Here is a 27535-nt window from a genome sequence, read left to right on the forward strand (position 1 = left end):
TAGAAGCATTTTTAGGGTGTATGTGCATGTATAAGGAATGACTGCTCTGGGTGTTTTTGAGAAGTGTATGTATGTGAAATACCTTTTTGCTACACCTGTTTATGCTTTTCTATTCAGTTCAGGAGTCTGGAACTGTATGAACTAAATAAAATAAGTGTTTATTGACACATAATGAGTGTTGTATTCCCCCTGTCTTTTTATAGGACTCGTTAACAGTTTTAAGTCCTATTTTCTCTTTTCTAATAGTCTAGAACTAAAAATTTCTTTATGGATCTGCACCAATTAAAGGTTATCAAGCCTGTACATTTAAAAATACTTTTATGAAGAATACAAAACGTATATAAAAAATAAAAATATTTTTTTACCTTTTTAATTGCAAGGTTTTGCAAAAATCAAGTAATACAATAACACCATGGTCCAATATACAACATGGGAGACATACTATAATATTTTTCTGACCTACAATAACATTGCATCAAATTACATTTATATATATATATATATATATATATATATATATATATATATATATACACCTCTTGGATCCAGCACTCACTTTCCCTCATTAACCGGTGGGGTGCGCTTCAAAAAATGAATAATAAAACTGTATAAAGAAGGCACTCTTCATTATTCAAGACACACTCACAGTACAATATTTACTTACACATATAAGTTCCCCATCACATCTGTGGAAGAACAAGAGATATGAGATCAGATAAAGGGTCACATGCACCACCAGGTACATAATTTATATGTTACACTGTCCATGTGGAAAATTTTGTGTGGGTAAGACCCAGGATGATCTACAAACCAGAATGGCTAACCACCAATCAGCTATCCAGGCTGCCATCAAAGCAGGCGGCTCGGAGCAGCCGGTGGCTAGACATTTTGCCCAACACCATCATACAGTAGCTGATTTGAGATATATCATTATTGACCATGCCCCCTTCCTAGAGGGGGAAGCTTCTATTGCAGAGGGAATCCAAATCAATTTATAATTTGGATACTTTGAGCCCAAAAGGGGCTGAATATGCAGTTGGATTTTCATTGTTTTCTATGAATTAGTTGAGTAATGTGAAGGGGGCTGGTATTGTCTTAGGAAGTTAGTCCATATTGGGACAGTGTAGAATTTAAGAAGATAAAATTTGGTATGAGGTTTAGTGTAAGGGTTGTGAACTATGGCGGCTGTTGAAAGGGTTCAGTGAATGAACTTATGTAATGTGAACTTAAAGGAATACTAGTGAGCGCACTCTGTATGGTTCAGGAGATTAGGTAAACATTTGAGATTTTGGTCCCTTTTCAGTAAACTTGTAGTATTAGTATAGCGTGAACTGCAGTTATAGGCGTTAAATATGTTACGGATACACTGCAACTAAATTACTCTAGTCTGCCAGGCTTTTTTAGAGAGTTGGTTTGGTTTTGACTTTTTAGGTATGAATGCTCGAACGCTCCACACTTATGCGCATGCGCAGTTGTGCATTGATGACGCTGTGGAGCTCGCAGGATGCACAGTGATGGGGAACTTATATATACAAGTAAATATTGTACTGTGAGTGAGTCTGAGGACATGGGTGACCCCAAAAATCGTTAACACATTAAATGATTGACATTGAACAACGGAGAGTTCCCCTTTTAAAATGTTGATCAGCCAAAAGTCCTATTCCATGCTACTAGAGATTGGTACAATCACTGAGCTGAAATAAAAGTTATATATAGTATTAAAAGGAGCATTAAACACTTTGAGATGGTAATATAACATGATAAATTGTGTGTGTGTGTGTATATATATATATATATATATATATATATATACACACACACACAAAATATACTTTATTTGTTTTGTCCCCTTTTCATGTAATTCCATTCTGACATTGTGAGCTTTTCAGTTCCTGTTAGAAATGGAAGTGCAGAACACTGTTATATTACACACAGCTATTGGCTGCACACTCTAGTGACCTATTTATAAATGTTACAACATGGCAGCTCCCATTGTTTTATAGACACTAAAACTTTACACTTATTTTGTCAACATTTAACAACTAATGAAACGTTGAAAAAAATATATCTACATGTTATTCTCCAATTGATCGGGTTTTTTCTGGCTGCATCATTCTATCTAGTATTTATTAAGTGTTTAGTAAACACATTGTGATTACAGTAATTTTCTGCTGTATTGCAATAAATTAACATTCTAGTAGTGTGTAATTTCTTTTAGCACAATAACTTTATTTGCTGCAATTGTTTATCCAAAGCTTAACTCCACCTAACATTTCCTTATTAGGAGTAGCCAATCAGGATATGTATATTTTTGTTTGCAAAATATATACTGATTTGTAGTTCTTTTTACAGCTGCTGGGACCAATTAGGGTCAGATATGTAGCAGAGTTAGACTTAAGAAGTCTGTAATGTGCATTTCATATCTTAAAAATGGCAAAACTTACAGTTAACTAAAAGGAAGGGGGCAAAATAAATAAGGATAGTTATTCAATTATAAAATGTTTAATTATGCATAGATTACTCTATGGGGCCGATTTATCAAGGGCGGAATGGCCCCCCTGATGCAGCGCGAGCCTTCTTAAGACTGCTGCACCTTAACTGGTCCACTGCCTCTGAGGCTGCGACCCCTGCTAGCGGCCAATTGGCAGCGAATCTGCAGAGGCGGCATTGCACAAGCAGTTCACCATTCAGCGATGTCTGTCGAACATGATACGCTACATCGTATTATGTCAGACAGACATTGATAAATCGGCCTCAAAGTCTCTATCTACAAACATAATTTAAAAAACAATAAATACTTTATTTGTAGCTGTAAAGCATTTACAAATTCTAGTTTTATTCCCCTTAGACAAAGAGGAAGAATACTCAACGAGCTTAGCATCTATTAAAGGACCACTAAACACAGCGGAATTGTATAATCAGTAAATGCATAATAAAAAGGCAATGCAAAGTCACTTAGTTTGAATTTCAAATGAGTAGTAGATTTCTTTCTGACAAATTTTAAAGTCAGCTATATTTTTCCCTCCTACTGCATCATGTGACAGTCCCTAGCCAATCAAATAATGCATATACATATATTCTGTAATTTCTTGCACATGCTCAGTAGGAGATGGTGCCTCAAAAAGTGTGCAAATAAAAAAATGTGCATATTTAAATAATGGAAATTAATTGGAAAGTTGTTTAAATTTGTGTGCTCTATCTGAATCATAAACGTTTAGTTTTGACTTTAGTGTTTCTTTAAAGTATCCACTTCTGTTTTGTTGTGTCCTCTGATGTGTACTTAGTTCTATATGCTGTTGTAGCAGTAAGCCAATTCTTATTTTTCATCATAAAAAAACACATTACCCTAATTTAGAACACGGTAATGTTTCCTCTCCTGTATGATTTTTTTGATGAGAAATAAGACTTGATTTACGGTCAAAACATTTATCACATTCAGAACATGAAAACGCTTTCTCGTCTTTATGAATATTCCGGTGTCTTATAAGACTTGATTGCTGGGTAAAACATTTCCCACATTCATCACATACAAATTCTTTTTCTCCAGTATGACTTTTCTGATGTGCAATAAGATGTGATTTCCGGTTAAAACATTTCCCACATTCAGAGCATGAAAATGCTTTCTCTCCTGTATGAATTTTCTGGTGTCTTATTAAACCTGATTGTTGGGTAAAACATTTCCCACACTGAAGACACAAGAAAGATTTCACTCCGGTATGAAGTTTCTGATGAGTAATAAGATTCGATTTCCATTTAAAACTTTTTCCACAATCAGAACATGAAAATTCTTTCTCCCCTATATGTATTTTTTGATGAGAAATAAGATTTGATTGCCGGATAAAACATTTCCCACATATAGGGCAGGTAAATTCTCTTTCTCCTGTGTGAATTTTCTGATGAGCAACAAGATGCGATTTTTGGGAAAAGCGTTTACCACATACAGAACATGGATATAATTTATTTCCCACGTAACTTGGTTGATCTTTGAAAGGACTGAAGGAAGCGTCTACACTTTGACCTTGACTAGGAATATCCCAACTCAAAGATAGATCTGCTGCAAATAAACAGATTAAGAGTAAAGTTGTTATCTTACAAATTATTAGTTATAATCAAATTTAAAATAAGGTTGTCAATATATTTAACAATGACGAGAATCTGTATTTATTAAAGATAGAAACTTAAAGGGACAGGAAATACAAATATTTTCTTTCATGATTCAGCTAGAGCGTACAATTTTAAACAACTTTCCAATTGACTTCTATTATCTAATTAGATTGAATCTGTTGGTATCATTTGTTGAAGGAGCAGTATGAAATGTGCAACCACCAATCAGCAAATAGCACTCAGGTGTTAAACCTATCTAGCTATGCTTTTCAACAAAGGATACCTAAATAATGAAGCAAATTAGATAAAAGAAGTAAATTGGAAAGTCGTTAATATGTATGCTCTATCTGAATCATGAAAAAAATGGGCATCCTGTCCCTTTAATACTAGAGTATAAGTGAGTGCCAAACAAACGTATAACGGTCGAAGAATCCTAATTGGATATTTTAAAGTTCCTCTACAGTAGGATGTGGCTACTGCGGAAATTTTGAGATAAACTATCTTCCTAAATTATATAAAAAGGGGGCAAAATAAACAATGAAAGTATATTGCGAAGTTGTTTTATTATGGATAACTAACCCTTTTATATTAAAATCTCAAGGTAGTTACTGCCCCTTTAACATAGAATCTGGAAATGTTTTGATTTCAGCATTTTGAGGTTTCTAGAAACTAACAACAGATCGCGGTTATGAGAGATTATATTTCTACAATGGAGAAGGCGGTTTAACAGGCTTAAGATAGACTAGATTTTTACTGGGAGACTTGGAGTAGATGGTTCGAATGTGGATCTGGAGGCTGCATGCTCAGGATTTTGTGTTGGTTGGAATGTGTGGAATAGATAGATTAGAAGCTTAGAAAAATACCAAAATAATCTTATATACAACATCACATATGATATAAAATAAAATCTATAGAAGTAAGCAATAAAAGTGAAAATAAGATTTTTTTTGTTTTTCATAAATCAGTATTTCTTTAGTTGACATTGTCCTATTAAAATCACTCATAACAGTATATTTAAAAAACAAAACAGTATTCCAAATCTTTTGGAATCCTATTATTAAAGTGATGGTAAATCCTAGCGTTTGTGACAGATAGCTAGATAGACAGACAGACAGACATAACTAGATCGCCATAAATAGAGATAGGTAGATCTATATCTCTCACAAACTTACTTGTGTCTGTATCCTCCTGGTTTTCAAAGTCGGTATCTTCATCACTTTCAATAGGGTTTACTATACACAGATCTATTTCCTCCACTTTTATTATGTCATAGTTAACTTTAATGGAGGGAAAAAAAAAAAGCTTAATAATTTTTTAACAGTGAATATAAAACATCTTTATACATTACCGAAACCCCCCCAAAAAAGCTATTAAAAAAAACAATTAAGATGTTAATTTATTTTAAAAATGTTTACCATTGGCTGATGTTATTCTATAACAAGACAACATAAGTATTTGGTTTCCTTTTACTCCAAACAGCAGCGCATTATCCTATGAAAGACATTTGCTAGAGCAACATAAAAATTAGGAGACCAAACTGTATGGACCCCCTCACTTGCAGTAGTGAATTAACTCCTTGATTACCCAGACCACTCCCACATCAGGGATCTATCATCTGCTTGTCCAAAACACATGAGCAATCAAGGGGTTAATCAACTACAATTATCACTTGTGGTGATGATTTAAAGGGACAGTCTAGTCAAAATTAAATGTTCATGATTCAGATAGGAAATGCAATCTTAAACAACTTTCAAATGTACTTTTATCATCAAAGTTGCTTTGTTCTCTTGGTATTCTGGAGTTTTTTTATGAGTCAGCACTGATTGGCTAAAATGCACGTCTGTCAAAAGAACTGAGATAAGGGGGCAGTCTGCAGAGGCTTAGATACAAGGTAATCACAGAGGTAAAAAGTGTATTAATATAACAGTGTTGGTTATGCAAAACTGGGGAATGGGTAATAAAGGGATTATCTATCTTTTTGGAGTAGACTGTCCCTTTAAGGTTGACGTCCCTATTAGTGTGTCTAGATAGATAGCATTTTACGATTAAAGGGACATAGAAACCCACATTTTTCTTTCATGATAGAGATTACAATTTAATCTAATCTAATTTAATTCTATAATCAAAGTTCTCATGTTATTATTTGTTGAAGAGATACTGTTACGGTACCAACAGTGTACCAAGGGTTAATACCAGATGAACAATGTCCTGCATAGGGAATCAGCAATTCACAACCCAGCCAGTTTCAGGTTTAAAACAGAATGTCATTTATTAAAGGCTAGATGCCTAGTATTTATACAGGTTTGACCCCAGATGGGGGGGTTGAAAGACTCTTGTACATTTAGATAAAAAGGGGAAGACGCCCTTTTATGAAACAGTAGAATTACATTACTTAAATACTTTACTTAGGCAGATAACAACTTAAACACATTTGGCTTGTCTTATCACCTAGCGTCTGCTCTCTGAGGGTGATTAAACAATGGCCTGTTTATTACTTAAATGTAATTATAGCACACAATAGCTGAGGCCAGAAAACCTGTCTTTAGAAATTAGATTCTTAGCTAAACACAATTAACTCCTTCAGTCCTGACAGAAGGGTCTGTCACATAGCTCCCCCCTTGTGGAACACTCCGGCAGACCCGGCTTGACCCTTTGGCGGGTCAACCTGGGGATGACCAGACTAGGAGGTGGTAGGCATGTCAGTTTGTCAGGACAATCCATCTGTATTTCCGTTATGAGAGAGAATTCCTGTCCATACAAACAAGGGTTCAACTTCCTCAGTGCCCAGACTAGGGCTAAACAGTCCTTCAAAATCCCATCAGCTTCTTTACGAGTTTTCTGTACCTGCTCTTTATAGGTATCCACAATCCCTTCATACTGACATAGGGTGCCCTTGAGTTGCTGCACCTCACTATGAGCCAGCGTCAGCTTCTCCTCAAGTGTCGCTAAGTTTGTCTTTAAGGTTTCATGTCCCACTCTCAAGCTGGTGTTTTCTGCAGTCTGTCGGTGCAGCTTGTCTAGCAGAGATTCACGTTCTAAACGTGCTTTTTCCTCTGCGCTCCTCTTCTCCTTCATCAGCGCATTGTAACGGGACCTCCACATATCAATAGCGGATAGAGATTTACTGAGCTCAGCGTCCTGGGGCTTAGCAGCAGGTGGGTCAGTCTCTGCTGCACGGATCTGGGCACGGGTAGTCACAGGGTTAACATCAGCGGGACCCATAGGAGCGTAGGCAGAAACAAGGGGGGCCAAGTCATTTCCAAGAAGAACATCAGCAGGTAAGTCCTTCTTGACCCCCACATTCACAGGTCTAGCGCCCACTCCCCAATCCAAATGTACCCTGGCAACAGGTAGGCTGAACACATCGCCCCCTGCTACCCTCACAGCCACAGTATCTCCAGTGTACTGTTTCTCAGACACCAAGTTCTTTTGAAGCAAGGTCATGGTAGCACCAGTATCCCGTAGACCACTGACCTTCTTCCCATTCACTTTAACCAGTTGCCGGTTATTCCGGTGGGCAGCTTGCACAAGGTCTGCCTCATGTAGGATGCTCCAGCATTCTTGCGCCTCTACGTAGCGGGCCGCAGGCTGAGGATTACGTGGGATTCCGCCGGCGGGTCTTCTCCAGGACTGCGCTTGGTTCGCTGCATTTAGGGGACACTCTGGTCTTTTGTGCCCTAGTTGCTTACATCTAAAGCACCGAATCGGTTGTGAGTAGCCCCGCGAATTGAACCGGGCTCTCTGAGGGTAGTTCGTGGCCGGATGCCGTGTGGTATAGCGGTGCGCTGGGGGTTGGTAACTGGCAGCTGCTGGGGTGACTGGGGGTCTGTACTCCACTCTAGCAGGGGGCTTAGGGGTAGCAGTGTCCAGTTTGCGGGCATCCGTATACTCATCTGCCAAGCGAGCCGCTTCATGCAGGGTGGAGGGTTTACGCTCCCGAACCCACTCTCGAACTCCTGCGGGTAACTTGTCGAAGCAATGTTCCAACAGGAATAGCTGCAGCACCTCTTCCCCAGATACGGCTTGGCACCCCGCTATCCAGTGAGCTGCTGTGCGGTGCACCATACATGCCCACTCAAGGTAGGAATCACCAGCTAATTTAACAGTGTCTCTGAACCGCCTCCGGTATGCCTCCGGTGTAACCGCATACCTGGAGAGCAGAGCCTCTTTTACAGTATTATAATCCCCGACTTCCTCATCTGGAATGGCCCGAAAAGCCTCACTGGCCCGGCCGGATAATTTTCCGGATAATATCATGACCCAGTCCTCTGCGGGTACCTTGTGTAGTGCACATTGCCTCTCAAAATCCGCAAGGTACCCATCAATCTCTCCTTCTGTTTCCAGGAAGTTTTTAAAAGCTGCAAAATTTACTTTTCTCTTTTCCACTGGGTTTGTTGCAGCGCCGCTTTGGCGAAGTAGGTTGGCCTCCACAGCTGCTATGACCCGGTCGATAATTTCCGCAGATGGGTTGGGGCCATAATGTGCCAGTCTTATTTTAACCGCCCGATCAAAGCTTGCTTCTGCGGGGGTTCTGTCTGCTATGCTGGGCCCATTGGTTCCTTCTGTCCCTGGTACTCTTTCCATCTTAGTCAGTATTGTAATAATCCCCCTCTTCCTGAGGTTACTGGCTTGTGTAGTTGCTCTTCTGGGCGATAAGGTTCATTCCGTCGCTTGCCACCAATGTTACGGTACCAACAGTGTACCAAGGGTTAATACCAGATGAACAATGTCCTGCATAGGGAATCAGCAATTCACAACCCAGCCAGTTTCAGGTTTAAAACAGAATGTCATTTATTAAAGGCTAGATGCCTAGTATTTATACAGGTTTGACCCCAGATGGGGGGGTTGAAAGACTCTTGTACATTTAGATAAAAAGGGGAAGACGCCCTTTTATGAAACAGTAGAATTACATTACTTAAATACTTTACTTAGGCAGGTAACAACTTAAACACATTTGGCTTGTCTTATCACCTAGCGTCTGCTCTCTGAGGGTGATTAAACAATGGCCTGTTTATTACTTAAATGTAATTATAGCACACAATAGCTGAGGCCAGAAAACCTGTCTTTAGAAATTAGATTCTTAGCTAAACACAATTAACTCCTTCAGTCCTGACAGAAGGGTCTGTCACAGATACCTAGATAGGTAGCGCGCATGAGTATAAAGCACTACATAACAGGAAATAGTGCTGCCATCTAGTGCTCTTGCTAATGTATATCATTGTTATAAAACTGCTGCCATCTAGTGCTCTTGCTAATGTATAACATTATTATAAACCGCTGCCCTCTAGAGCTCTTGCTAATGTATAACATTGTTATAAAACTGCTGTCCTTTAGTGCTCTTGCTAATGTATAACATTATTATAAAACTGCTGCCATCTAGTGCTCTTGCTACTGTATAATATTGTTATAAAAACTGCTGCCATCTAGTGCTCTTGCTAATGTATAACATTGTTATAAAACTGCTGCCCTCTAGTGCTCTTGCTAATGTATAACATTGTTATAAAACTGCTGCCATCTAGTGCTCTTGCTAATGTATAACATTATTATAAAACTGCTGCCATCTAGTGCTCTTGCTAATGTATAACATTGTTATAAAACTGCTGCCATCTAGTGCTCTTGCTAATGTATAACATTATTATATAACTGCTGCCATCTAGGGCTCTTGCTAATGTATAACACTGTTATAAAACTGCTGCCATCTAGTGCTCTTGCTAATGTATAGCATTGTTATAAAACTGCTGCCATCTAGTGCTCTTGCTAATGTATAACATTATTATAAAACTGCTGCCATCTAATGCTCTTGCTAATGTATAACATTGTTATAAAACTGCTGACATCTAGTGCTCCTGCTAATGTATAACATTGTTATAAAACTGCTACCATCTAGTGCTCTTGCTAATGTATAACATTATTATAAAACTGCTGCCATCTAATGCTCTTGCTAATGTATAACATTGTTATAAAACTGCTGCCATCTAGTGCTCTTGCTAATGTATAACATTATTATAAAACTGCTGCCATCTAGTGCTCTTGCTAATGTATAACATTATTATAAAACTGCTGCCCTCTAGTGCTCTTGCTAATGTATAACATTGTTATAAAACTGCTGTCATCAAGTGTTCTTGCTAATGTATAACATTGTTATAAAACTGCTGCCATCTAGTGCTCTTGCTAATGTATAACATTATTAAAAAACTGCTGCCATCTAGTGCTGCAGACACATGCACACTCCTGAGCTTACATTCCTGCTTTTCAACAAAGGATAACAAGATAACAAAGACCATTTGATAATAGAAGTAAAATGGAAATTGTATGTTCTATCTGAATCATGAAAGAAAATATTTGGGTATAATGTCCCTTTAATATGTATTAAAGTGCTTTGTATTGATAACAAGTTTTACAGTATTTATTTTTATGTTGTGTCCCTGCTTATAAGCACAACTTCTTTTATTTGATTACAACTAGAAATAGCATATAGAAAAGATTGGCAGACAGGATAGACAAAGACAGTATATAGATAGAAAGGATCGGCAGACAGCATAGACATTATATAAAGAGGCAAAATCGATATAAGACAGACAGAAAGGATAGACATTATAGATAAAAAGGATCGGCAGACAGGATAGACATTATAGACAGTATATAAATAGAAAGGATTGTCAGACAGGATAGACATTATAGATGGAAAAGATCGGGAGACAGGATAGACATTATAGACAGTATATAGATAGAAAGGATTGGCAAACAGGATAGACATTCTATAGATGCAAGATCAGTAAAAGACAGACAGAAAGAATAGACAAATTGATATATCGGAGTTTCAGGATCTGTCACATTTACCCTCACCTGGGCTATTGTCACTGATTTCCTGTTCGAGGGTTTCCAGATGATTCTCTTCACGCAGAATGTCGATCTGTTCAGCATTAAACAGGACGTCACCTGTACAGATCAGTCACATATGATCATATTCTCTGCTTTACACATTTGTGTATAAGTAAAAAAACGTACAAGTACTGACAGTGGCAATAAATATTGCTGTATTTATTTCTCTATTCATCCCTGGAACAAACAAAAATGGATTTTCATATATTTCTCTATCAGGTTCCCCTGTATTTCAGGAGGACACGTAACCCCAGGCTCAAAATGTTTTTAAGACACACAATATTATTGGCTTTATTATCATGGCTTTTCATTTAAAGGGATATAATACTCAAAACGGTGTACCCAATACAATAAATGTTTCGTAAAAAATATAGCAATAAGTTTCCATTATTTATTTTGTCTGATTTTCCTGTAACTTAAAGGGACAGTTAACCTACAAACTAATGTTATATAATTCTGCACATAGTGCAGAATTATATAACATTAGCTTAGCACCAACTTTATAAAATAAAAGATTGCAGTTATTATATTTCAAAATGCAATTTTACTGACCAAAACGAGAGCAAGCTAGATTAAGTTTAATGGCGCGATTGGGCTGGCTGTGACTAGACAGCGTGCCCGTGATGCACTTATGCAAATTAAGACCCGCTCATTACAGTCAGGAGTGGCGGTCAGTAAAATTGCATTTTTAAATATAATATCTCTGAAATCTTTTGTTTTATAAAGTTAGAGCTAAGCACTATGTGCAGAATTATATAACATTAGTTCGTAGGTTTACTGTCCCTTTAACCCTTAAATTCTTGGGGGGGGGCGGGACAGTATACACCAATTTTTATTTAACAGCATGTAATAGACACTACTATAAAGAAGAATATGCACAGCTGCTGATATAAAAATTCAATATAAAACCTTTTAAAAACTTACTTAGAAGCTCCCTATTTAGCACTCTTGATGAGGTTAGACTGGAACACCCACTGAAACGGGCTGAGAGCAAACCCTCTCCCCTCCCCTGCATATGAAAAGACCCATTAAACAAACAGAAGCAATCTGAAGTCTGTATACATTAGTATACATCTGATACTTTGGGGCTTGGTTAGGAGTATCAAAATCAGCACAATGTTATTTTACCCCTTAATGACCACAGCACTTTTCCATTTTCTGTCCGTTTGGGACCAAGGCTATTTTTAAATTTTTGCTGTGTTTGTGTTTAGATGTAATTTTCCTCTTACTCATTTACTGTACCCACACATATTATATACCGTTTTTCTCGCCATTAAATGGACTTTCTAAAGATACCATTATTTTCATCATATCTTATAATTTACTATAAAAATAATGATAAAATATGAGGAAAAAATGGAAAACCCCCCACACTTTTTCTAACTTTGACCCCCAAAATCTGTTACACATCTGCAACCACCAAAAAACACCCATGCTAAATAGTTTCTAAATTTTGTCTCCTGAGTTTAGAAATACCCAATGTTAACATGTTCTTTGCTTTTTATGCAAGTTATAGGGCCATAAATACAAGTAGCACTTTGCTATTTCCAAACCACTTTTTTTCAAAATTAGCGCTAGTTACATTGGAACGCTGAAATCTTTCAGGAATCCCTGAATATCCCTTGACATGTATATATTTTTTTTAGAAGAAATCCCAAAGTATTGATTTAGGCCCATTTTGGTATATTTCATGCCACCATTTCACTGCCAAAAGCGATCAAATAAAAAAAAAAATTAAAGGGACAGTCAAGTCCAAAATAAAGTTCATGTTTCAAATAGGGCATGCAATTTTAAACAACTTTCCAATTTACTTTTATCACCAATTTTACTTTGTTCTTTTGGTATTCTTAGTTGAAAGCTAGACCTAGGAAGGATCATATGATAATTTCTAAGCCCTTGAAGGCCGCCTCTAATCACATGCTTTGCATTTGCTTTTCACAGCAGGGGAGAGCTAGTTCAGGTAAACCCTATAGATAACATTGTGAGCATGCCCGTGGATTGTGGCAGACACTGCACTAATTGGCTAAAATGAAAGTCAATAGATAATAAATAAAATGTCATGTGATCAGGGGGCTGTCAGAAGATGCTTAGATACAAGGTAATCACAGAGGTAAAAAGTATATTATTATAACTGTGTTGGTTATGCAAAACTGGGGAATGGGTAATAAAGGGATTATCTATCTTTTAAACAACAAAAATTCTGGTGTTGACTGTCCCTTTAATTTTTTCACAATTTTAGGTTTCTCACTGGAATTATTTACAAACAGCTTGTGCAATTATATCACAAATGGTTGTAAATGCTTCTCAGGGATCCCCTTTGTTCAGAAATAGCAGACATATATGGCTTGGCGTTGCTTTTTGGTAATTAGAAGGCCACTAAATGCCGCCTCCCATCTGACACATCACCCCCCTGATCCCTCCCAAACAGCTCCCTTCCCTCCCCCACCCCACAATTGTCCCCGCCATCTTAAGTACTGGCAGAAAGTCTGCCAGTACTAAAATAAAAGGTATCTTTGTTGTTTTTGTTTTTTTTAAGCATATTTACATATGCTGCTGTGTAGGATCCCCCCTTAGCCCCCAACCTCCCTGACCCACCCCCCCCAAACAGCCCTCTAACCCCCGCTCTGCCTTTTCCATCGCTTTCCCAAACCAAGGACGTGCAGGGTACGTCCTCAGGCGTTAACTGTCTCTTTTTTTTTAGGACGTACCCTGCACGTCCTCGGTCATTAAGGGGTTAAAAGTAAGTAAAACTATACATTGTTACAAAAACACTCCCAGATGGGCTATATAAATGGATCATCTACAAAACATTTATGCAAAGAAAAATCTAGTATAAAATGTCCCTTTAGGAGAGGCTGGAGCACCATATGTCAAAATCCAGAACTGTCCCTGCAACATGCTACACATATAGCAAAGGCCACAGCAAAGCAGGTAAAAAGGACACGCTCAAGAAGTTTTTTAATATGACAGTAATGACAAATTTAAGACTTTAAACCCAAAAGAAGCTAGTGACCCATCTCCATACATAAAGTGACGGTAAACTCTCCCTTTTTATAAGAATAGATCTGGAATGTTGGTGATATTTTAGACGGAGTTTGATTCATCAGTTGTAATGAAGCTGCGCTATACTTTACTTTTTAATAGAAATATGAATTTCAAATACTAAATAATGAAACTTTTCTGTGAGCTAACGGTTTGTATTGTTGTCCAATCAGCGCTCTCCCCACATGGCACTTTTGTTGAAGCTAGAGCGCTGGTTGGACAACAATTCAAACCTTTATCTCACCGAAAAACTGACTTTTGAATGGGGCGGTGGAGCGCTGGGTGTTTGATTTTCATATCTAATTAAAAAGAAAGATATAGCACATGTTCATTACAACTGATTAATTAAACTCCATCTAAAATATCACTAGCAGTCCAGATCTGTTTTTATAAAGGGAGAGTTTACCATCACTTTCAGGTTTGATTAATTAAGGTGGGTCACTAGCTTCTTTTGTAATGTTCCTTAAAGGGACATAATACTCATACGCTAAAATACATGAAAGGGATGCAGCATAACTGTAAAAAAGCTGAGATGAAAATATCACCTGAGCATCTCTATGAGAAAAAGGAAGATATTTTACCTCACAATTTCCTCAGCTCACCAGAGTAAGTGCTGTGTAAACAGATATACTTCAGCTACTGTAAAGCTGCAAGTTTGAAAAAAAAAAAATAGCCAATTAGCATCAGCAGTGTTGAGGTCATGCTTTGCCTTTGCTGTGATCTCATGAGATTTCATAGTAAACTTCCTTAAAATGAATAGGGAAATAACATGAGCTTGTCCTGGGACTAACATCCTGATTTGCTGCTTAAAGTCCTTTACAATGGGGTGTTAAATACTTAGGACTTAGAGATGCACAGGTGATATTTTCAAGTCAGCTTTTTACAGCTATTCTGCATCACTTTCATTTGCTTCAACATTTGGATATCATGTCCCTTTAAGCAGGGGGAGTTTATGGGAGTTGTCTGTACACACAATCTGATTGTTTTTAAAGTGTTTTAAATTGTGAACACTTGTTTGTGAGAAATATTCCGGATGAAACGGCGTGCGTGCCGAGAAACATGTTGCAATTTTCATCTAGATTATGTTGACTAAGTGTTCTTGATTTTATGCCTTTTAATAAATTTATAAACACTTTGCAATATGGCACTAAACTGCTAATACATACTGTGCATATCTAAAGTATATCAGACCAGATTACAAGTGGAGTGCAAAATATCGCTTTTGTGAGGGAGCGATATTTGTGCTCCACTTAGTAATACGAGTGCACGCAAATGTACGCTGGTATCACAAGTTAGGTGCAATGCAAACGCATGGTAGAAAACATATGAAAAATAAAAATGTTTTATGTTGTTGTAAAAATGTTTACTTTCCTGTTGTTGTAACAAAAACATTGTAAGAAACATAAGTGTAATCCAAAATAAAAATGTTTCATTTACTTTTGGTGTGTTTTCCTAGGATTACCCGCATTTCTGGCTTTACCCGTATACACATATGAACACATAAATGCATATGTATATAAGCATATACATATATATTTACAGGAATACAACAGTCCCCATAGACCGCGATGTAAAGGCACTCTTCAGTGACGTTTGTTGTCTAACACCCCACACTCACCAACTGTAACCCCTAGAAAATGCTTTGTGCAGTTATTTTTAATAAAAATGCTAGATATTTTCCTAAAGCACCAGTAAATACAGTAATTTGCATAAGCAACAAATGCAAGATAACAAGACAATGCAATAGCACTTAGTCTGAACTTCATATGAGTAGTAGATTTTTTTCCTGACAAATTTTAAAGTAATGTATATTTCCACTCCCCCTGTACCATGTGACAGCCATCAGCCAATCACAAATGCCTATACGTATATTCTGTGAATTCTTGCACATGCTCAGTAGGAGCTGGTGACTCAAAAAGTGTAAATATAAAAAGACTGAGCACATTTTGTTAATGGAAGTAATTTGGAAAGTTGTTTAAAATTGCTGCTCTATCTGAATCATTAAAGTTTAATTTGACCTGTGTCCCTTTAAGAACTACACTGTATTTTGGGGGCGCATTTTGAAAATTAACCAGAGATCTGATCTCTGGTTAATTTTCTGAGCGCTAATTGCTACCGCCAGCTCACAGTAGCAATAACCAGCCACTTGTAATGACTGGTTATTTATTGCACACCTGTTAATGGCCGAATATGCCTGTTTACGGGCGCGCAATAAATTAGCGCTGCACTTGTACTGTAGCCCATTGTGTAGAAAGACATTTTGCAAGCAAGCAGCAGCTTCTTTATACTGTGCATGCAGCAAATGACTAATGCTTCCTTAAATGTAAATGATGATATCGGACTTTATAAGCAACAGCACAAAATAATAAAACTGACGTCAGCACGATGAAGTGTTGATCATTAGCAAATTCCATTTTAATTTGATACGTCAATAAATTGTGCAAACACCACTCACCTTTATTTATAGGGACACAGATTTCCTGCTCCGGAGGTTCCAGCTGACTCCCAATACACAGGTATTCTGTAGGTTTAGCATTTAATACGTCACCTGCACAAATGAAGTTAAGGAATATTACGTTTATGAAGTAAACAAGGAATACACAGTAAAAGAACAGCAGCTGTATTTTAGGAATTAAATTATAGGATTAAAAAAAAATATTCACCATTGGGCAACAATCCGCACACATACGGGTCAGAATCTGTCACTGGGCAACAATCCGCACACATACGGGTCAGAATCTGTCACTGGGCAACAATCCGCACACATACGGGTCAGAATCTGTCACTGGGCAACAATCCGCACACATACGGGTCAGAATCTGTCACTGGGAAACAATCCGCACACATACGGGTCAGAATCTGTCACTGGGCAACAATCCGCACACATACGGGTCAGAATCTGTCACTGGGCAACAATCCGCACACATACGGGTCAGAATCTGTCACTGGGCACCAATCTGCACACATCACATACGGGTCAGAATCTGTCACTGGGCACCAATCCATACATATATACAGATCAGAATCTATCACTGGGCACCAATCCACACACATACAGGTCAGAATCTGTCACTGGGCAACAATCCGCACACATACGGGTCAGAATCTGTCACTGGGCACCAATCTGCACACATCACATACGGGTCAGAATCTGTCACTGGGCAACAATTCGCACACATACGGGTCAGAATCTATCACTGGGCACCAATCCACACACATACGGGTCAGAATCTGTCACTGGGCAACAATCCGCACACATACGGGTCAGAATCTGTCACTGGGCAACAATCCGCACACATACGGGTCAGAATCTGTCACTGGGCAACAATCCGCACACATACGGGTCAGAATCCGTCATTGGGCAACAATCCGCACACATACGGGTCAGAATCTGTCACTGGGCAACAATCCGCACACATACAGGTCAGAATCTGTCACTTGGCAACAATCCGCATACAAACGGGTCAGAATCTGTCACTTGGCAAAAATCTGCATACATACGGGTCAGAATCTGTCACTGGGCAACAATCCACACACATACGGGTCAGAATCTGTCACTGGGCAACAATCTGCATAAATACTGGTTAAGATTTGTCATTGGGCAATAAAACGCATACATACTGGTTAAGAACTGTCATTGTACAATATAACACACACATACTGGTTACGATCTGTCATTGGTCAATAAAACGAATACATGCTGGTTAATATATCTCATTGGTCAATAAAACGAATACATACTGGTTAAGATCTGTCATTGGTCAATAAAACGCTCACATACTGGTTAAGATCTGTCATTGGTCAATACAACGCTCACATACTGGTTAAGATCTGTCATTGGTCAATAAAATTAATACATACTGGTTAATATCTGTCATTGGTCAATAAAACGCTCACATACTGGTTAAGATCTGTCATTGGTCAATAAAATGAATACATACTGGTTAAGATCTGTCATTGGTCAATAAAACGCTCACATACTGGTTAAGATCTGTCATTGGTCAATAAAATGAATACATACTGGTTAAGATCTGTCATTGGTCAATAAAATGAATAATCTGTCATTGGTCAATAAAATGAATACATACTGGTTAAGATCTGTCATTGGTCAATAAAACGCTCACATACTGGTTAAGATCTGTCATTGGTCAATAAAATGAATACATACTGGTTAAGATCTGTCATTGGTCAATAAAATGAATAATCTGTCATTGGTCAATAAAATGAATACATACTGGTTAAGATCTGTCATTGGTCAATAAAATGAATAATCTGTCATTGGTCAATAAAATGAATACATACTGGTTAAGAACTGTCAATGGACAACAATACACACACACACACACCTACAGTTCGGAATCAACCACTGTGCAACAGTGTATAAGATCATAGAAGTAAATGTGATGTTGTATAGACAAATGTAATTGCTTTTATGTTTTGTTTTGAGTGTACTTATGTCAGAATCTAATAAATATATGTGCAGCAGTACACATGCATACAGGTCAAGATACACAAATGAAACTACAATACACATAAATAACGGTCAGGATCCACGACTGGGGCAACAATATCTATACTGCTGCAATTGTTTTTCAATAGACAAAACCACACCCACCATTTGCATTATTTGGAGGAGCCAATTAGGGAAAGGACAGTAAATGAATTAAACTTTCATGATTCAGATAGAACACGACATTTAAACAACTTCCCAATTTATTTATATTATCTAATTTGCTTTGTTTTCTTGGTATCCTTTGATAAAAAAAGAAAAACTACCTAGGTATGCGCGGGAGTAGCAATGAACTGACGCTGCTGATTGGTGATTGCACTAATATACCATTTGTCATTGGTTCACCCCATGAGCTAGATTTATCAAGCGCAAGGAGAGTTCCTGCTTTACAGGGGTAAAACATTTATTAAGCTAAGGTAACAAATATAAAAATGTTTTGCTGTAACAAACTAGAGCTTGTAATTTCTGCTCTAGACTGTCCCTTTAACCTACTGAAAATCATATTTGCTCTCTCCAATTGATACAGCTTGTCTGGTTGAGCGGCTTTTGACTTCTCCACAGCAGCAATGCACCACTGACAAGAGGCATATGTGTGTAGCTAGCGCGCAGCAGTACACGGATACTCTTTAGCCTACCTAGTTATACTTTTCAACAAAGGATACCAAGGAACAAATTAAATATGATAATAAAAGTCTGAATCATGAAAGCTTTATTTTGTCTCTATTAAAGGGACACTGAACCCAATTTTTTTTCTTTCGTGATTCAGATAGAGCAGCAATTTTAAGCAATTTTCTAATTTACTCCTATTATCAATAATTCTTCGTTCTCTTGCTATCTTTATTTGAAAAAGAAGGCATCTAAGCTAAGGAGCCAGCCAATTTTTGGTTCAGACCCTGGACAGCGCTTGTTTATTGGTGGGTGAATTTATCCACCAATCAGCAAGAACAACCCAGGTTCACCAAAATTGGGCCGGCTTCTAAACTTGCATTCTTACTTTCTAAATAAAGATACCGAGAGAATGAAGAAAATTTGATAATAGGAGTAAATTAGAAAGTTGCTAAATAGCTGCTCTATCTGAATCATGAAAGAAAACATTTGGGTTCAGTGTCCCTTTAAATACTGCTCAAACCATACTTTTCAGCAATGAAACGTTTATTTAAATGAAATATAAATCAAATCAATATGATCTGAAATTGTTCATTGTATTCAAGTTATGAATTTAAAGGGCCATAATACCCAAATGTTTAAACACTTGAAAGTGATGCAGTATAGCTGTAAAAAGCTGACTAGAAAATATCTCCTGAACATCTCTATGTAAAAAAGAAAGATATTTTACCTCAAAAGTTCCTCAGTAGCCACATCCCATTGTAAAGGATTTCTAAGCAGCATTTTAGTGTGTCTGTCCTGGGACATCTTAGGGGATGAGCTTTGTGCACTCTCATATTATTTCACCAATCAGGTAAAGGAAGCTTACTATGAAATATCATGAGAGTTAAGTCAAAGCTCATGAGATCACAGTAAGAGTTCATGACCTCGGCACTGCTGATGCTGATTGGCTGCTGTTCATTTCTTCATTATTTTTTTATTTTTACCTGCAGCTGAGAGCAGGTGAAGTATAACTATTTACACAGAACTTACTCTGCTGAGCTGAGGAGATTGTGAGGTAAAATATCTTCCTTTTTTACATAGAGATGCTCAGGTGATATTTTCCTGTCAGCTTTTTACAGTTATACTGCATCAGTTTCAAGTGATTTAGCATATGAGTATTATGTCCCTTTAAATAAAGAGCATCATCTAGACCAGTGTTTCTCAACCGCGGCCCTCAAGTAACCCTCAACAGGTCAGGTTTTCATTATAGCTGAACTAGAGCACAGATGAAGTAATCAGATGATCAGTAACCATGGTAACTAACCAGCTCTCACCCATCAGCTGATTATTTCACCTGTGCGTTGGTTCAGCTAATGAAAACCTGGCCTGTTGGGTAAACTTGAGGACCGCGGTTGGGAAACAATGTTCTAAACGAGTTGAAAGTTTCTTTGCATGAATAAAATGTGAAGTAAAATTATTTTAACTCTTTTGCTGCTGAGAGCGCTAGATGGCAGCGATATGAAATCCAAAAATGTTCTTTTATGACTCAGACAGCAAACCATTTTAAAAAAAACGTTTCCAATTACTTATATTATCAAATTTGTTTTGTTCTCTTTATATTCTTTGTTGAAGAGATATCTGGAGCACTACATGGCAGGAAATAGTGCTCTTGCAACTCGATAACATTCTGCTGCCATATAGTGCTCCAGACATGTGAGATTATATCTGTGCTTTTCAACAAAAGATAGAACAAAGAAAGTTGTTTAAAATTGTTGCTCTATCTAAATCACCAAATAAAAATATTGGGTTTCATGCCTGTTTTAAAGACAATGGGGTCAATTTACTAAAGTGCGAGCAGACATGATACGATGTAGCGTACGTACACTGTCGGCATTTATTATTGCACCAGCAGTTCTTGTGAACTGCTGGTGCAATGCCGCCCCCTTCAGATTCGTGGCCGGCCGCTAGCAGGGGGTGTCAATCGATCAGGTTGATTTCTGTCCGCGGCCTCAGAGCAGGAGCTCCGTATGGAGCTAGATAAATTGACCCCAATAACTTTATTGTTACCTGCGCTCTCGTTTCCTGGGATCTCCATAGTCCTTAGTGCTTGGTGAGTCTCCATTATGACGTCCTTGTAAAGCTCCTTGTGTCCCTCTATATAATCCCACTCCTCCATAGAGAAATACACGGCAACATCATCATACTTTATAGGCACCTGAAATACACACACAGCTCATTCAGCGCAAGAGAAAGGGTTAATGTCATATTTCCCGGAAGTACTCACCTATCTGCTTAGAAATAACTCTGATTAAGAAATAGGTACGAGGATACAACTGCTGAGCCAATCAGAAGTAGGCATACATACATATACTGCAATTGCTGTACCCTTATCTAGAGCACAATGGGGGTTATTCCAGGTGTATATGTTTAAAAATAAAATGCTCTAATGAGATGGATTCTGTGTCACAAAAAATATGGACATAATGTCTTTGTTCCACATATATGGAGTGTGTATGTTGAGTGTTTTAAAGAGATATTAAACCGTGCTCCTAAAAAAATAAAAAAAATAAACAACAAATAACTTACTCGTTTCTCAGTGTAGCTCCTGTCCTTAGGGAGATAAGAGACCTGACAAGTTGGCTACATTGTGACTGATCTGAGCATGATGGCTATTGCCATCAGGTTAGACAAACCTGCCAGGCAAGTCCTTGGTCATTGACGACCATTTTAATCACCTATTTAACTGGATTTATTATGTCCCTGGTTCCAGACCGGTGAACATTAATCTACACCCCATGCCAGTTATACCATATATCCAACTAGACATGCTGCATTTTTATTTTATTAAGTACTTACTGTAGACCCGGCCCTACCATAACCTCAGTGAAACATTAGAGGGGTACTCTGTGTTGAAGTAAATACTCAAATTGTTTTCTTTAACCTCACTACCAGGCTTAAATTTTAGCCAATTTTAAGCTCAAATTAGCAAATATTACAATGTTTCAATGTTTATTGCCCAAAATATCATTACAAACATTTATGTTTAATTCTACAATTATAGCGCTGATGACAATGATCTGTAAATGAGCGCAACCAGGGACGGGCAGATTTTATTATGACATCAGCTCTCACCTCCCCTGTCAGCAGGCACATGATCTCCAGGGTGTGATTCAGTATCATCTCAGTCGTCTTGTCCTTGGTCATGTTGGGTGTTATCAGCGTGTAAGACAAACGCTGCAAGAGATAACCATAGAAATATGAGACCTATGACCCTGTCACTTGTAACCTAATATCACATTCTCAGTATTATGGTCAAAAAGCAAGACAGTGAATCTGTGTAGCCAATTAGAGCACTTGCATAAGACAAAGTCCTGTGTGAGGTTACAAACATGCAGAGGTATCTTCTCCTAAATCTTCCTTCCTTCTGCCTCCACTCCAGCCTTCGCTCCTTCTGCTCCTCAGCCTCCCTTCCTTCTGCCTCTCCCCCAGCCTCCGCTCCTTCTGCTCCTCAGCCTCCGCTCCTTCTGCTCCTCAGCCTCCGCTCCTTCTGCTCCTCAGCCTCCGCTCCTTCAGCTCCTCAGCCTCCGCTCCTTCAGCTCCTCAGCCTCCGCTCCTTCAGCTCCTCAGCCTCCCTTCCTTCAGCTCCTCAGCCTCCCTTCCTTCAGCTCCTCAGCCTCCCTTCCTTCAGCTCCTCAGCCTCCGCTCCTTCAGCTCCTCAGCCTCCGCTCCTTCAGCTCCTCAGCCTCCGCTCCTTCAGCTCCTCAGCCTCCGCTCCTTCAGCTCCTCAGCCTCCGCTCCTTCAGCTCCTCAGCCTCCGCTCCTTCAGCTCCTCAGCCTCCGCTCCTTCAGCTCCTCAGCCTCCGCTCCTTCAGCTCCTCAGCCTCCGCTCCTTCAGCTCCTCAGCCTCCGCTCCTTCAGCTCCTCAGCCTCCGCTCCTTCAGCTCCTCAGCCTCCGCTCCTTCAGCTCCTCAGCCTCCGCTCCTTCAGCTCCTCAGCCTCCGCTCCTTCAGCTCCTCAGCCTCCGCTCCTTCAGCTCCACAGCCTCCGCTCCTTCAGCTCCACAGCCTCCGCTCCTTCAGCTCCACAGCCTCCGCTCCTTCAGCTCCACAGCCTCCGCTCCTTCAGCTCCTCAGCCTCCGCTCCTTCAGCTCCTCAGCCTCCGCTCCTTCAGCTCCTCAGCCTCTGCTCCTTCAGCTCCTCAGCCTCCCCTTCTTCTGCCTCCCCCAGCCTCCGCCCCTTCAGCTCCTCAGCCTCGGCTCCTTCAGCTCCCTCAGCCTCCCTTTCTTCTGCCTCCCCCCCAGCCTCAGCTCCTTCAGCTCCTCAGCCTCCCTTCCTTCTTCTCCCCTCAGCCTCCGCTCCTTCTGCTCTTCAGCCTTTCCTCATTCTGCTCCCCTCAGCCTCCGCTCCTTCTGCTCCTCAGCCTCCCTTCCTTCTGCCTCCCCTTCTCCTGCTCCTCAGCCTCCTTTCCTTCTGTCTCCCCTCCAGCCTCCCCTCCTCCTGCTCCTCAGTCTCCCTTCCTTCTGCCTCCCCCCCAGCCTCCCCTCCTTCTGCTCCTCAGCCTCCCTTCCTTCTGCTTCCCCTCCAGCCTCCGCTCCTTCTGCTTCCCCTCCAGCCTCCGCTCCTTCTGCTCCTCAGCCTTTCTTCCTTCTGCCTCCCCTCCATATAGCCTCTCATTCTGCTCCTCCCCAGCCTCCCTTCATATCTCCTCATTCAATCTCTCACCAGGCTCCTCCTTTCTAACTCTCACATGTCTCCACCAATCTCTTGTTTCTCTTCCCTTCCTGCCTTTCCTCATTCTGTTCCCCTCAGCCTCCGCTCCTTCTGCTCCTCAGCCTCCCTTCCTTCTGCTCCTCAGCCTCCCTTCCTTCTGCCTCCCCCCCAGCCTCCGCTCCTTCTGCTCCTCAGCCTCCCTTTCTTCGGCCTCCCCTCTAGCCTCCCCTCCTTCTGCTCCTCAGCATCCCTTCCTTCTGCCTCCCCTCCTTCTGCTCCTCAGTCTCCCCTCCAGCCTCCACTCCTTCTGCTCCTCAGCCTCCCCCCAGCCTCCACTCCTGCTCCTCAGCCTCCCTTCTTTCTGCCTCCCCTCCAGCCTCCGCTCCTTCTGCTCCTCAGCCTCCCTTCCTTCTGCCTCCCCCCCAGCCTCTCCTCCTTCTACTCCTCAGCCTCCCTTCCTTCTGCCTTCCCTCTAGCCTCCCCTCCTTCTGCTCCTCAGCCTCCCTTCCTTCTGCCTCCCCCTCAGCCTCCACTCATTCTGCTCCTCAGCCTCCCTTCCTTCTGCCTCCCCCACAGCCTCCACTCCTTCTGCTCCTCAGCCTCCCTTCCTTCTGCCTCCCCCACAGCCTCCACTCCTTCTGCTCCTCAGCCTCCCTTCCTTCTGCCTCCCCTCCTTCTGCTTCCCCTCCAGCCTCCGCTCCTTCTGCTCCTCAGCCTCCCTTCCTTCTGCCTCCCCTCCTTCTGCTCTAAGCCTCCCTTCCTTCTGCTTCCCCTCCAGCCTCCGCTCCTTCTGCATCCCCTCCAGCCTCCGCTCCTTCTGCTCCTCAGCCTCCCTTCCTTCTGCCTCCCCTCCATATAGCCTCTCATTCTGCTCCTCCCCAGACTCCCCGCATATCTCCTCATTCAATCTCTCACCAGGCTCCTCCTTTCTAACTCTCACATGTCTCCACCAATCCCTTGTTTCTCTTCCCTTCCTGCCTTTAATCATCTGCCTCAGTCCTATATCCCCAGCATCCTCTAATGCTCCCCCAGCCTCTATTATTCACCAGGTTCCCTTATTCATTCTATCCCCATAGCTTTTACCTCCCATAAGCCTGGGGATCTTACTGATCCTCTCTTCAGTGAGCACAGCATTATCCTGCTCATAACCCTCAAACGCGACATACATGATTATCCCAGACACCAAAGATAAATCGGAAGTCATCTGTGCACCACTTCCATGTGGATCTTAGCGATCCTGGGGCCCTTAGTAACCTGCACTTTCCTAACAACCACCTGCTGAGGCCTCCTCCAGGCAAATGCTGACACTATACATGCTGTTTTGGCTTGTGCTTTGTCCCTGTTGTGTGAAGTCCCTACATAACTCCATATATGGGCATCCAGTGACTTACTAAGGGCTCACCCAACTCCATTAGCCTCTCCATTCTCACTATATAAACTTTAGTGAATCAGCTGCCAGCTGCCCCCAGCTGCTGTTGCCCATAGGAAAATCTCCTGGTCTCATGGTAGGCCAGATCAACCCTGTACACTTCATATGCACTAATAATATAATAATATATCAGCCCCATCTGAAGAGGTCAGCATACATAATCAACATCAGTATATATCAAGAATTAAGCACCCGGTGATATCATAATAACAACAAAAATAAAATGTGACATCTATACAACAAACACAATAGAATGAAGTGTCAATTAAGACAATATAGTATCAGGATGTGAGCACAAAATACCTGCGTATGTCTATACATGACGTATATTTGCTGTCTAGGTTTATTCAATACAATAACACTTCTGGTTCTGGATAAATTACCAGTTTTACATAACATGTAAACATTTTTCTATATCTATTGCTGGCCTGTGTATGGGGATGATGGAAATAACTGTGTCCTCCAGTGAATTTCTGCAGCACTGTGCACCGCATGTATCCCAGAATATTACCTTAAACACCGGCTCTTTCTTTGCCTCTGAGCATCTGTCACCTCTTGTTGCTAAGCAACTAATACACATAATCACTGCAGGAGGTTACCATGGTGACGTTATGATGTTTTCTCACCTCTCCCGTCAGCAGGTAGAGAATCTCCAGGATGTGATTCAGGATCCGCTCAGGCAGCTTCTTCTTGTTCATGGTCAGTGATATTGTGCAACACTGAGACCTGCAACATACATTATAGAAGGTACACATATGGGTATAATGGCTAAATACACATACATCTGTACACTTACATACACACACTCACTCACACATACGTATATACACATTTATGCACAAACCCCTACATATAAATACACAGATGCATACACCCCTACACATATATGCACAGATACACAACACACATATCCCTCTGCACACATAAACACACATATCCAGACAAATACCTTCCTACATAAAGAAGCAAACACACCCCTTTCATATACAGTATACACCTCTATACACACACAGATCTCTAGACACATACACCTCTATACACACACAGATCACTAGACACACACAGATCTCTACACATACACCTCTATACACACACACACAGATCTCTAGACACATACACCTCTATATACACACACATACACCTCTATACACACACGCACAGATCTCTAGACACATACACCTCTATATACACACACAGATCTCTAGACACATACACCTCTATACACACACACACAGATCTCTAGACACATACACCTCTATATACACACACAGATCTCTAGACACATACACCTCTATACACACACGCACAGATCTCTAGACACATACACCTCTATATACACACACAGATCTCTAGACATATACACCTCTATACACACACAGATCTCTAGACACATACACCTCTATATACACACACAGATCTCTAGACACATACACCTCTATATACACACAGATCTCTAGACACATACACCTCTATACACACACAGATCTATAGACACATACACCTCTATACACACACACAGATCTCTAAACATATACACCTCTATACAGACACACACACACAGATCTCTAGACACATACACCTCTATACACACACACAGATCTATAGACACATACACCTCTATACACACACAGATCTATAGACACATACACCTCCTCTATACACACACAGATCTATAGACACATACACCTCCTCTATACACACACAGATCTATAGACACATACACCTCTATACACACACAGATCTATAGACACATACACCTCTATATACACACACAGATCACTAGACACATACACCTCTATATACACACACACAGATCTATAGACACATACACCTCTATATACACACACAGAGATCTCTAGACACATACACCTCTATACACACACACACAGATCTCTAGACACATACACCTCTATACACACACACAGATCTATAGACACATACACCTCTATACACACACACAGATCTATAGACACATACACCTCTATACACACACACAGATCTATAGACACATACACCTCTATACACACACACAGATCTATAGACACATACACACTATATATATACACACACATATATAGACAAATACCTCCCAACACAAACAACCCAGACAAATATACCCTTTACCCAGGCTTACAACAAAACTTATCAACAAAAACAGGAGCCTACACACACTTGCTTGTTCCAATCCGGCTCAATGACTTGTGATGTCACGCTAGTCTCGTGACTGTGGTGATCCAAACATACGAAACAATTACAGGAGCAAGGAGGCG

The 27535-nt window shown here is 40.1% G+C and overlaps 1 protein-coding gene across 1 annotated transcript; it reads right to left on the reverse strand.

Annotated features, from left to right (window-relative positions):
• Positions 1 to 341: 341 nt before the first annotated feature.
• On the reverse strand, positions 342 to 27529 carry LOC128666771 (oocyte zinc finger protein XlCOF7.1-like). The gene is made up of 8 exons (XM_053721557.1): positions 27436 to 27529; positions 25892 to 25991; positions 22259 to 22360; positions 21194 to 21341; positions 16484 to 16576; positions 10951 to 11043; positions 5277 to 5381; positions 342 to 4054 (listed from the first exon to the last, which is right to left on the reverse strand). The coding sequence occupies exons 2-8, from the start codon at positions 25961 to 25963 to the stop codon at positions 3342 to 3344; spliced, it is 1326 nt and encodes a 441-aa protein (XP_053577532.1). The 5' UTR covers positions 25964 to 25991; positions 27436 to 27529; the 3' UTR covers positions 342 to 3341.
• Positions 27530 to 27535: the final 6 nt, after the last annotated feature.

The sequence above is a fragment of the Bombina bombina genome, chromosome 7, assembly GCF_027579735.1.
Source record: "Bombina bombina isolate aBomBom1 chromosome 7, aBomBom1.pri, whole genome shotgun sequence".
Taxonomy (NCBI): domain Eukaryota; kingdom Metazoa; phylum Chordata; class Amphibia; order Anura; family Bombinatoridae; genus Bombina; species Bombina bombina.

Excerpts from the sequence above, each read along its gene's own strand:
- LOC128666771 (XM_053721557.1), bottom strand. The coding sequence starts at position 25,963 with ATGAACAAGAAGAAGCTGCCTGAGCGGATCCTGAATCACATCCTGGAG. Across the intron at positions 21,342-22,258 it reads TGTGCCTGCTGACAGGGGAG|GTGCCTATAAAGTATGATGA; the intron begins GTGAGAGCTGAT and ends TGTGTATTTCAG. Across the intron at positions 16,577-21,193 it reads CCCAGGAAACGAGAGCGCAG|GTGACGTATTAAATGCTAAA; the intron begins GTAACAATAAAG and ends TCATTTGTGCAG.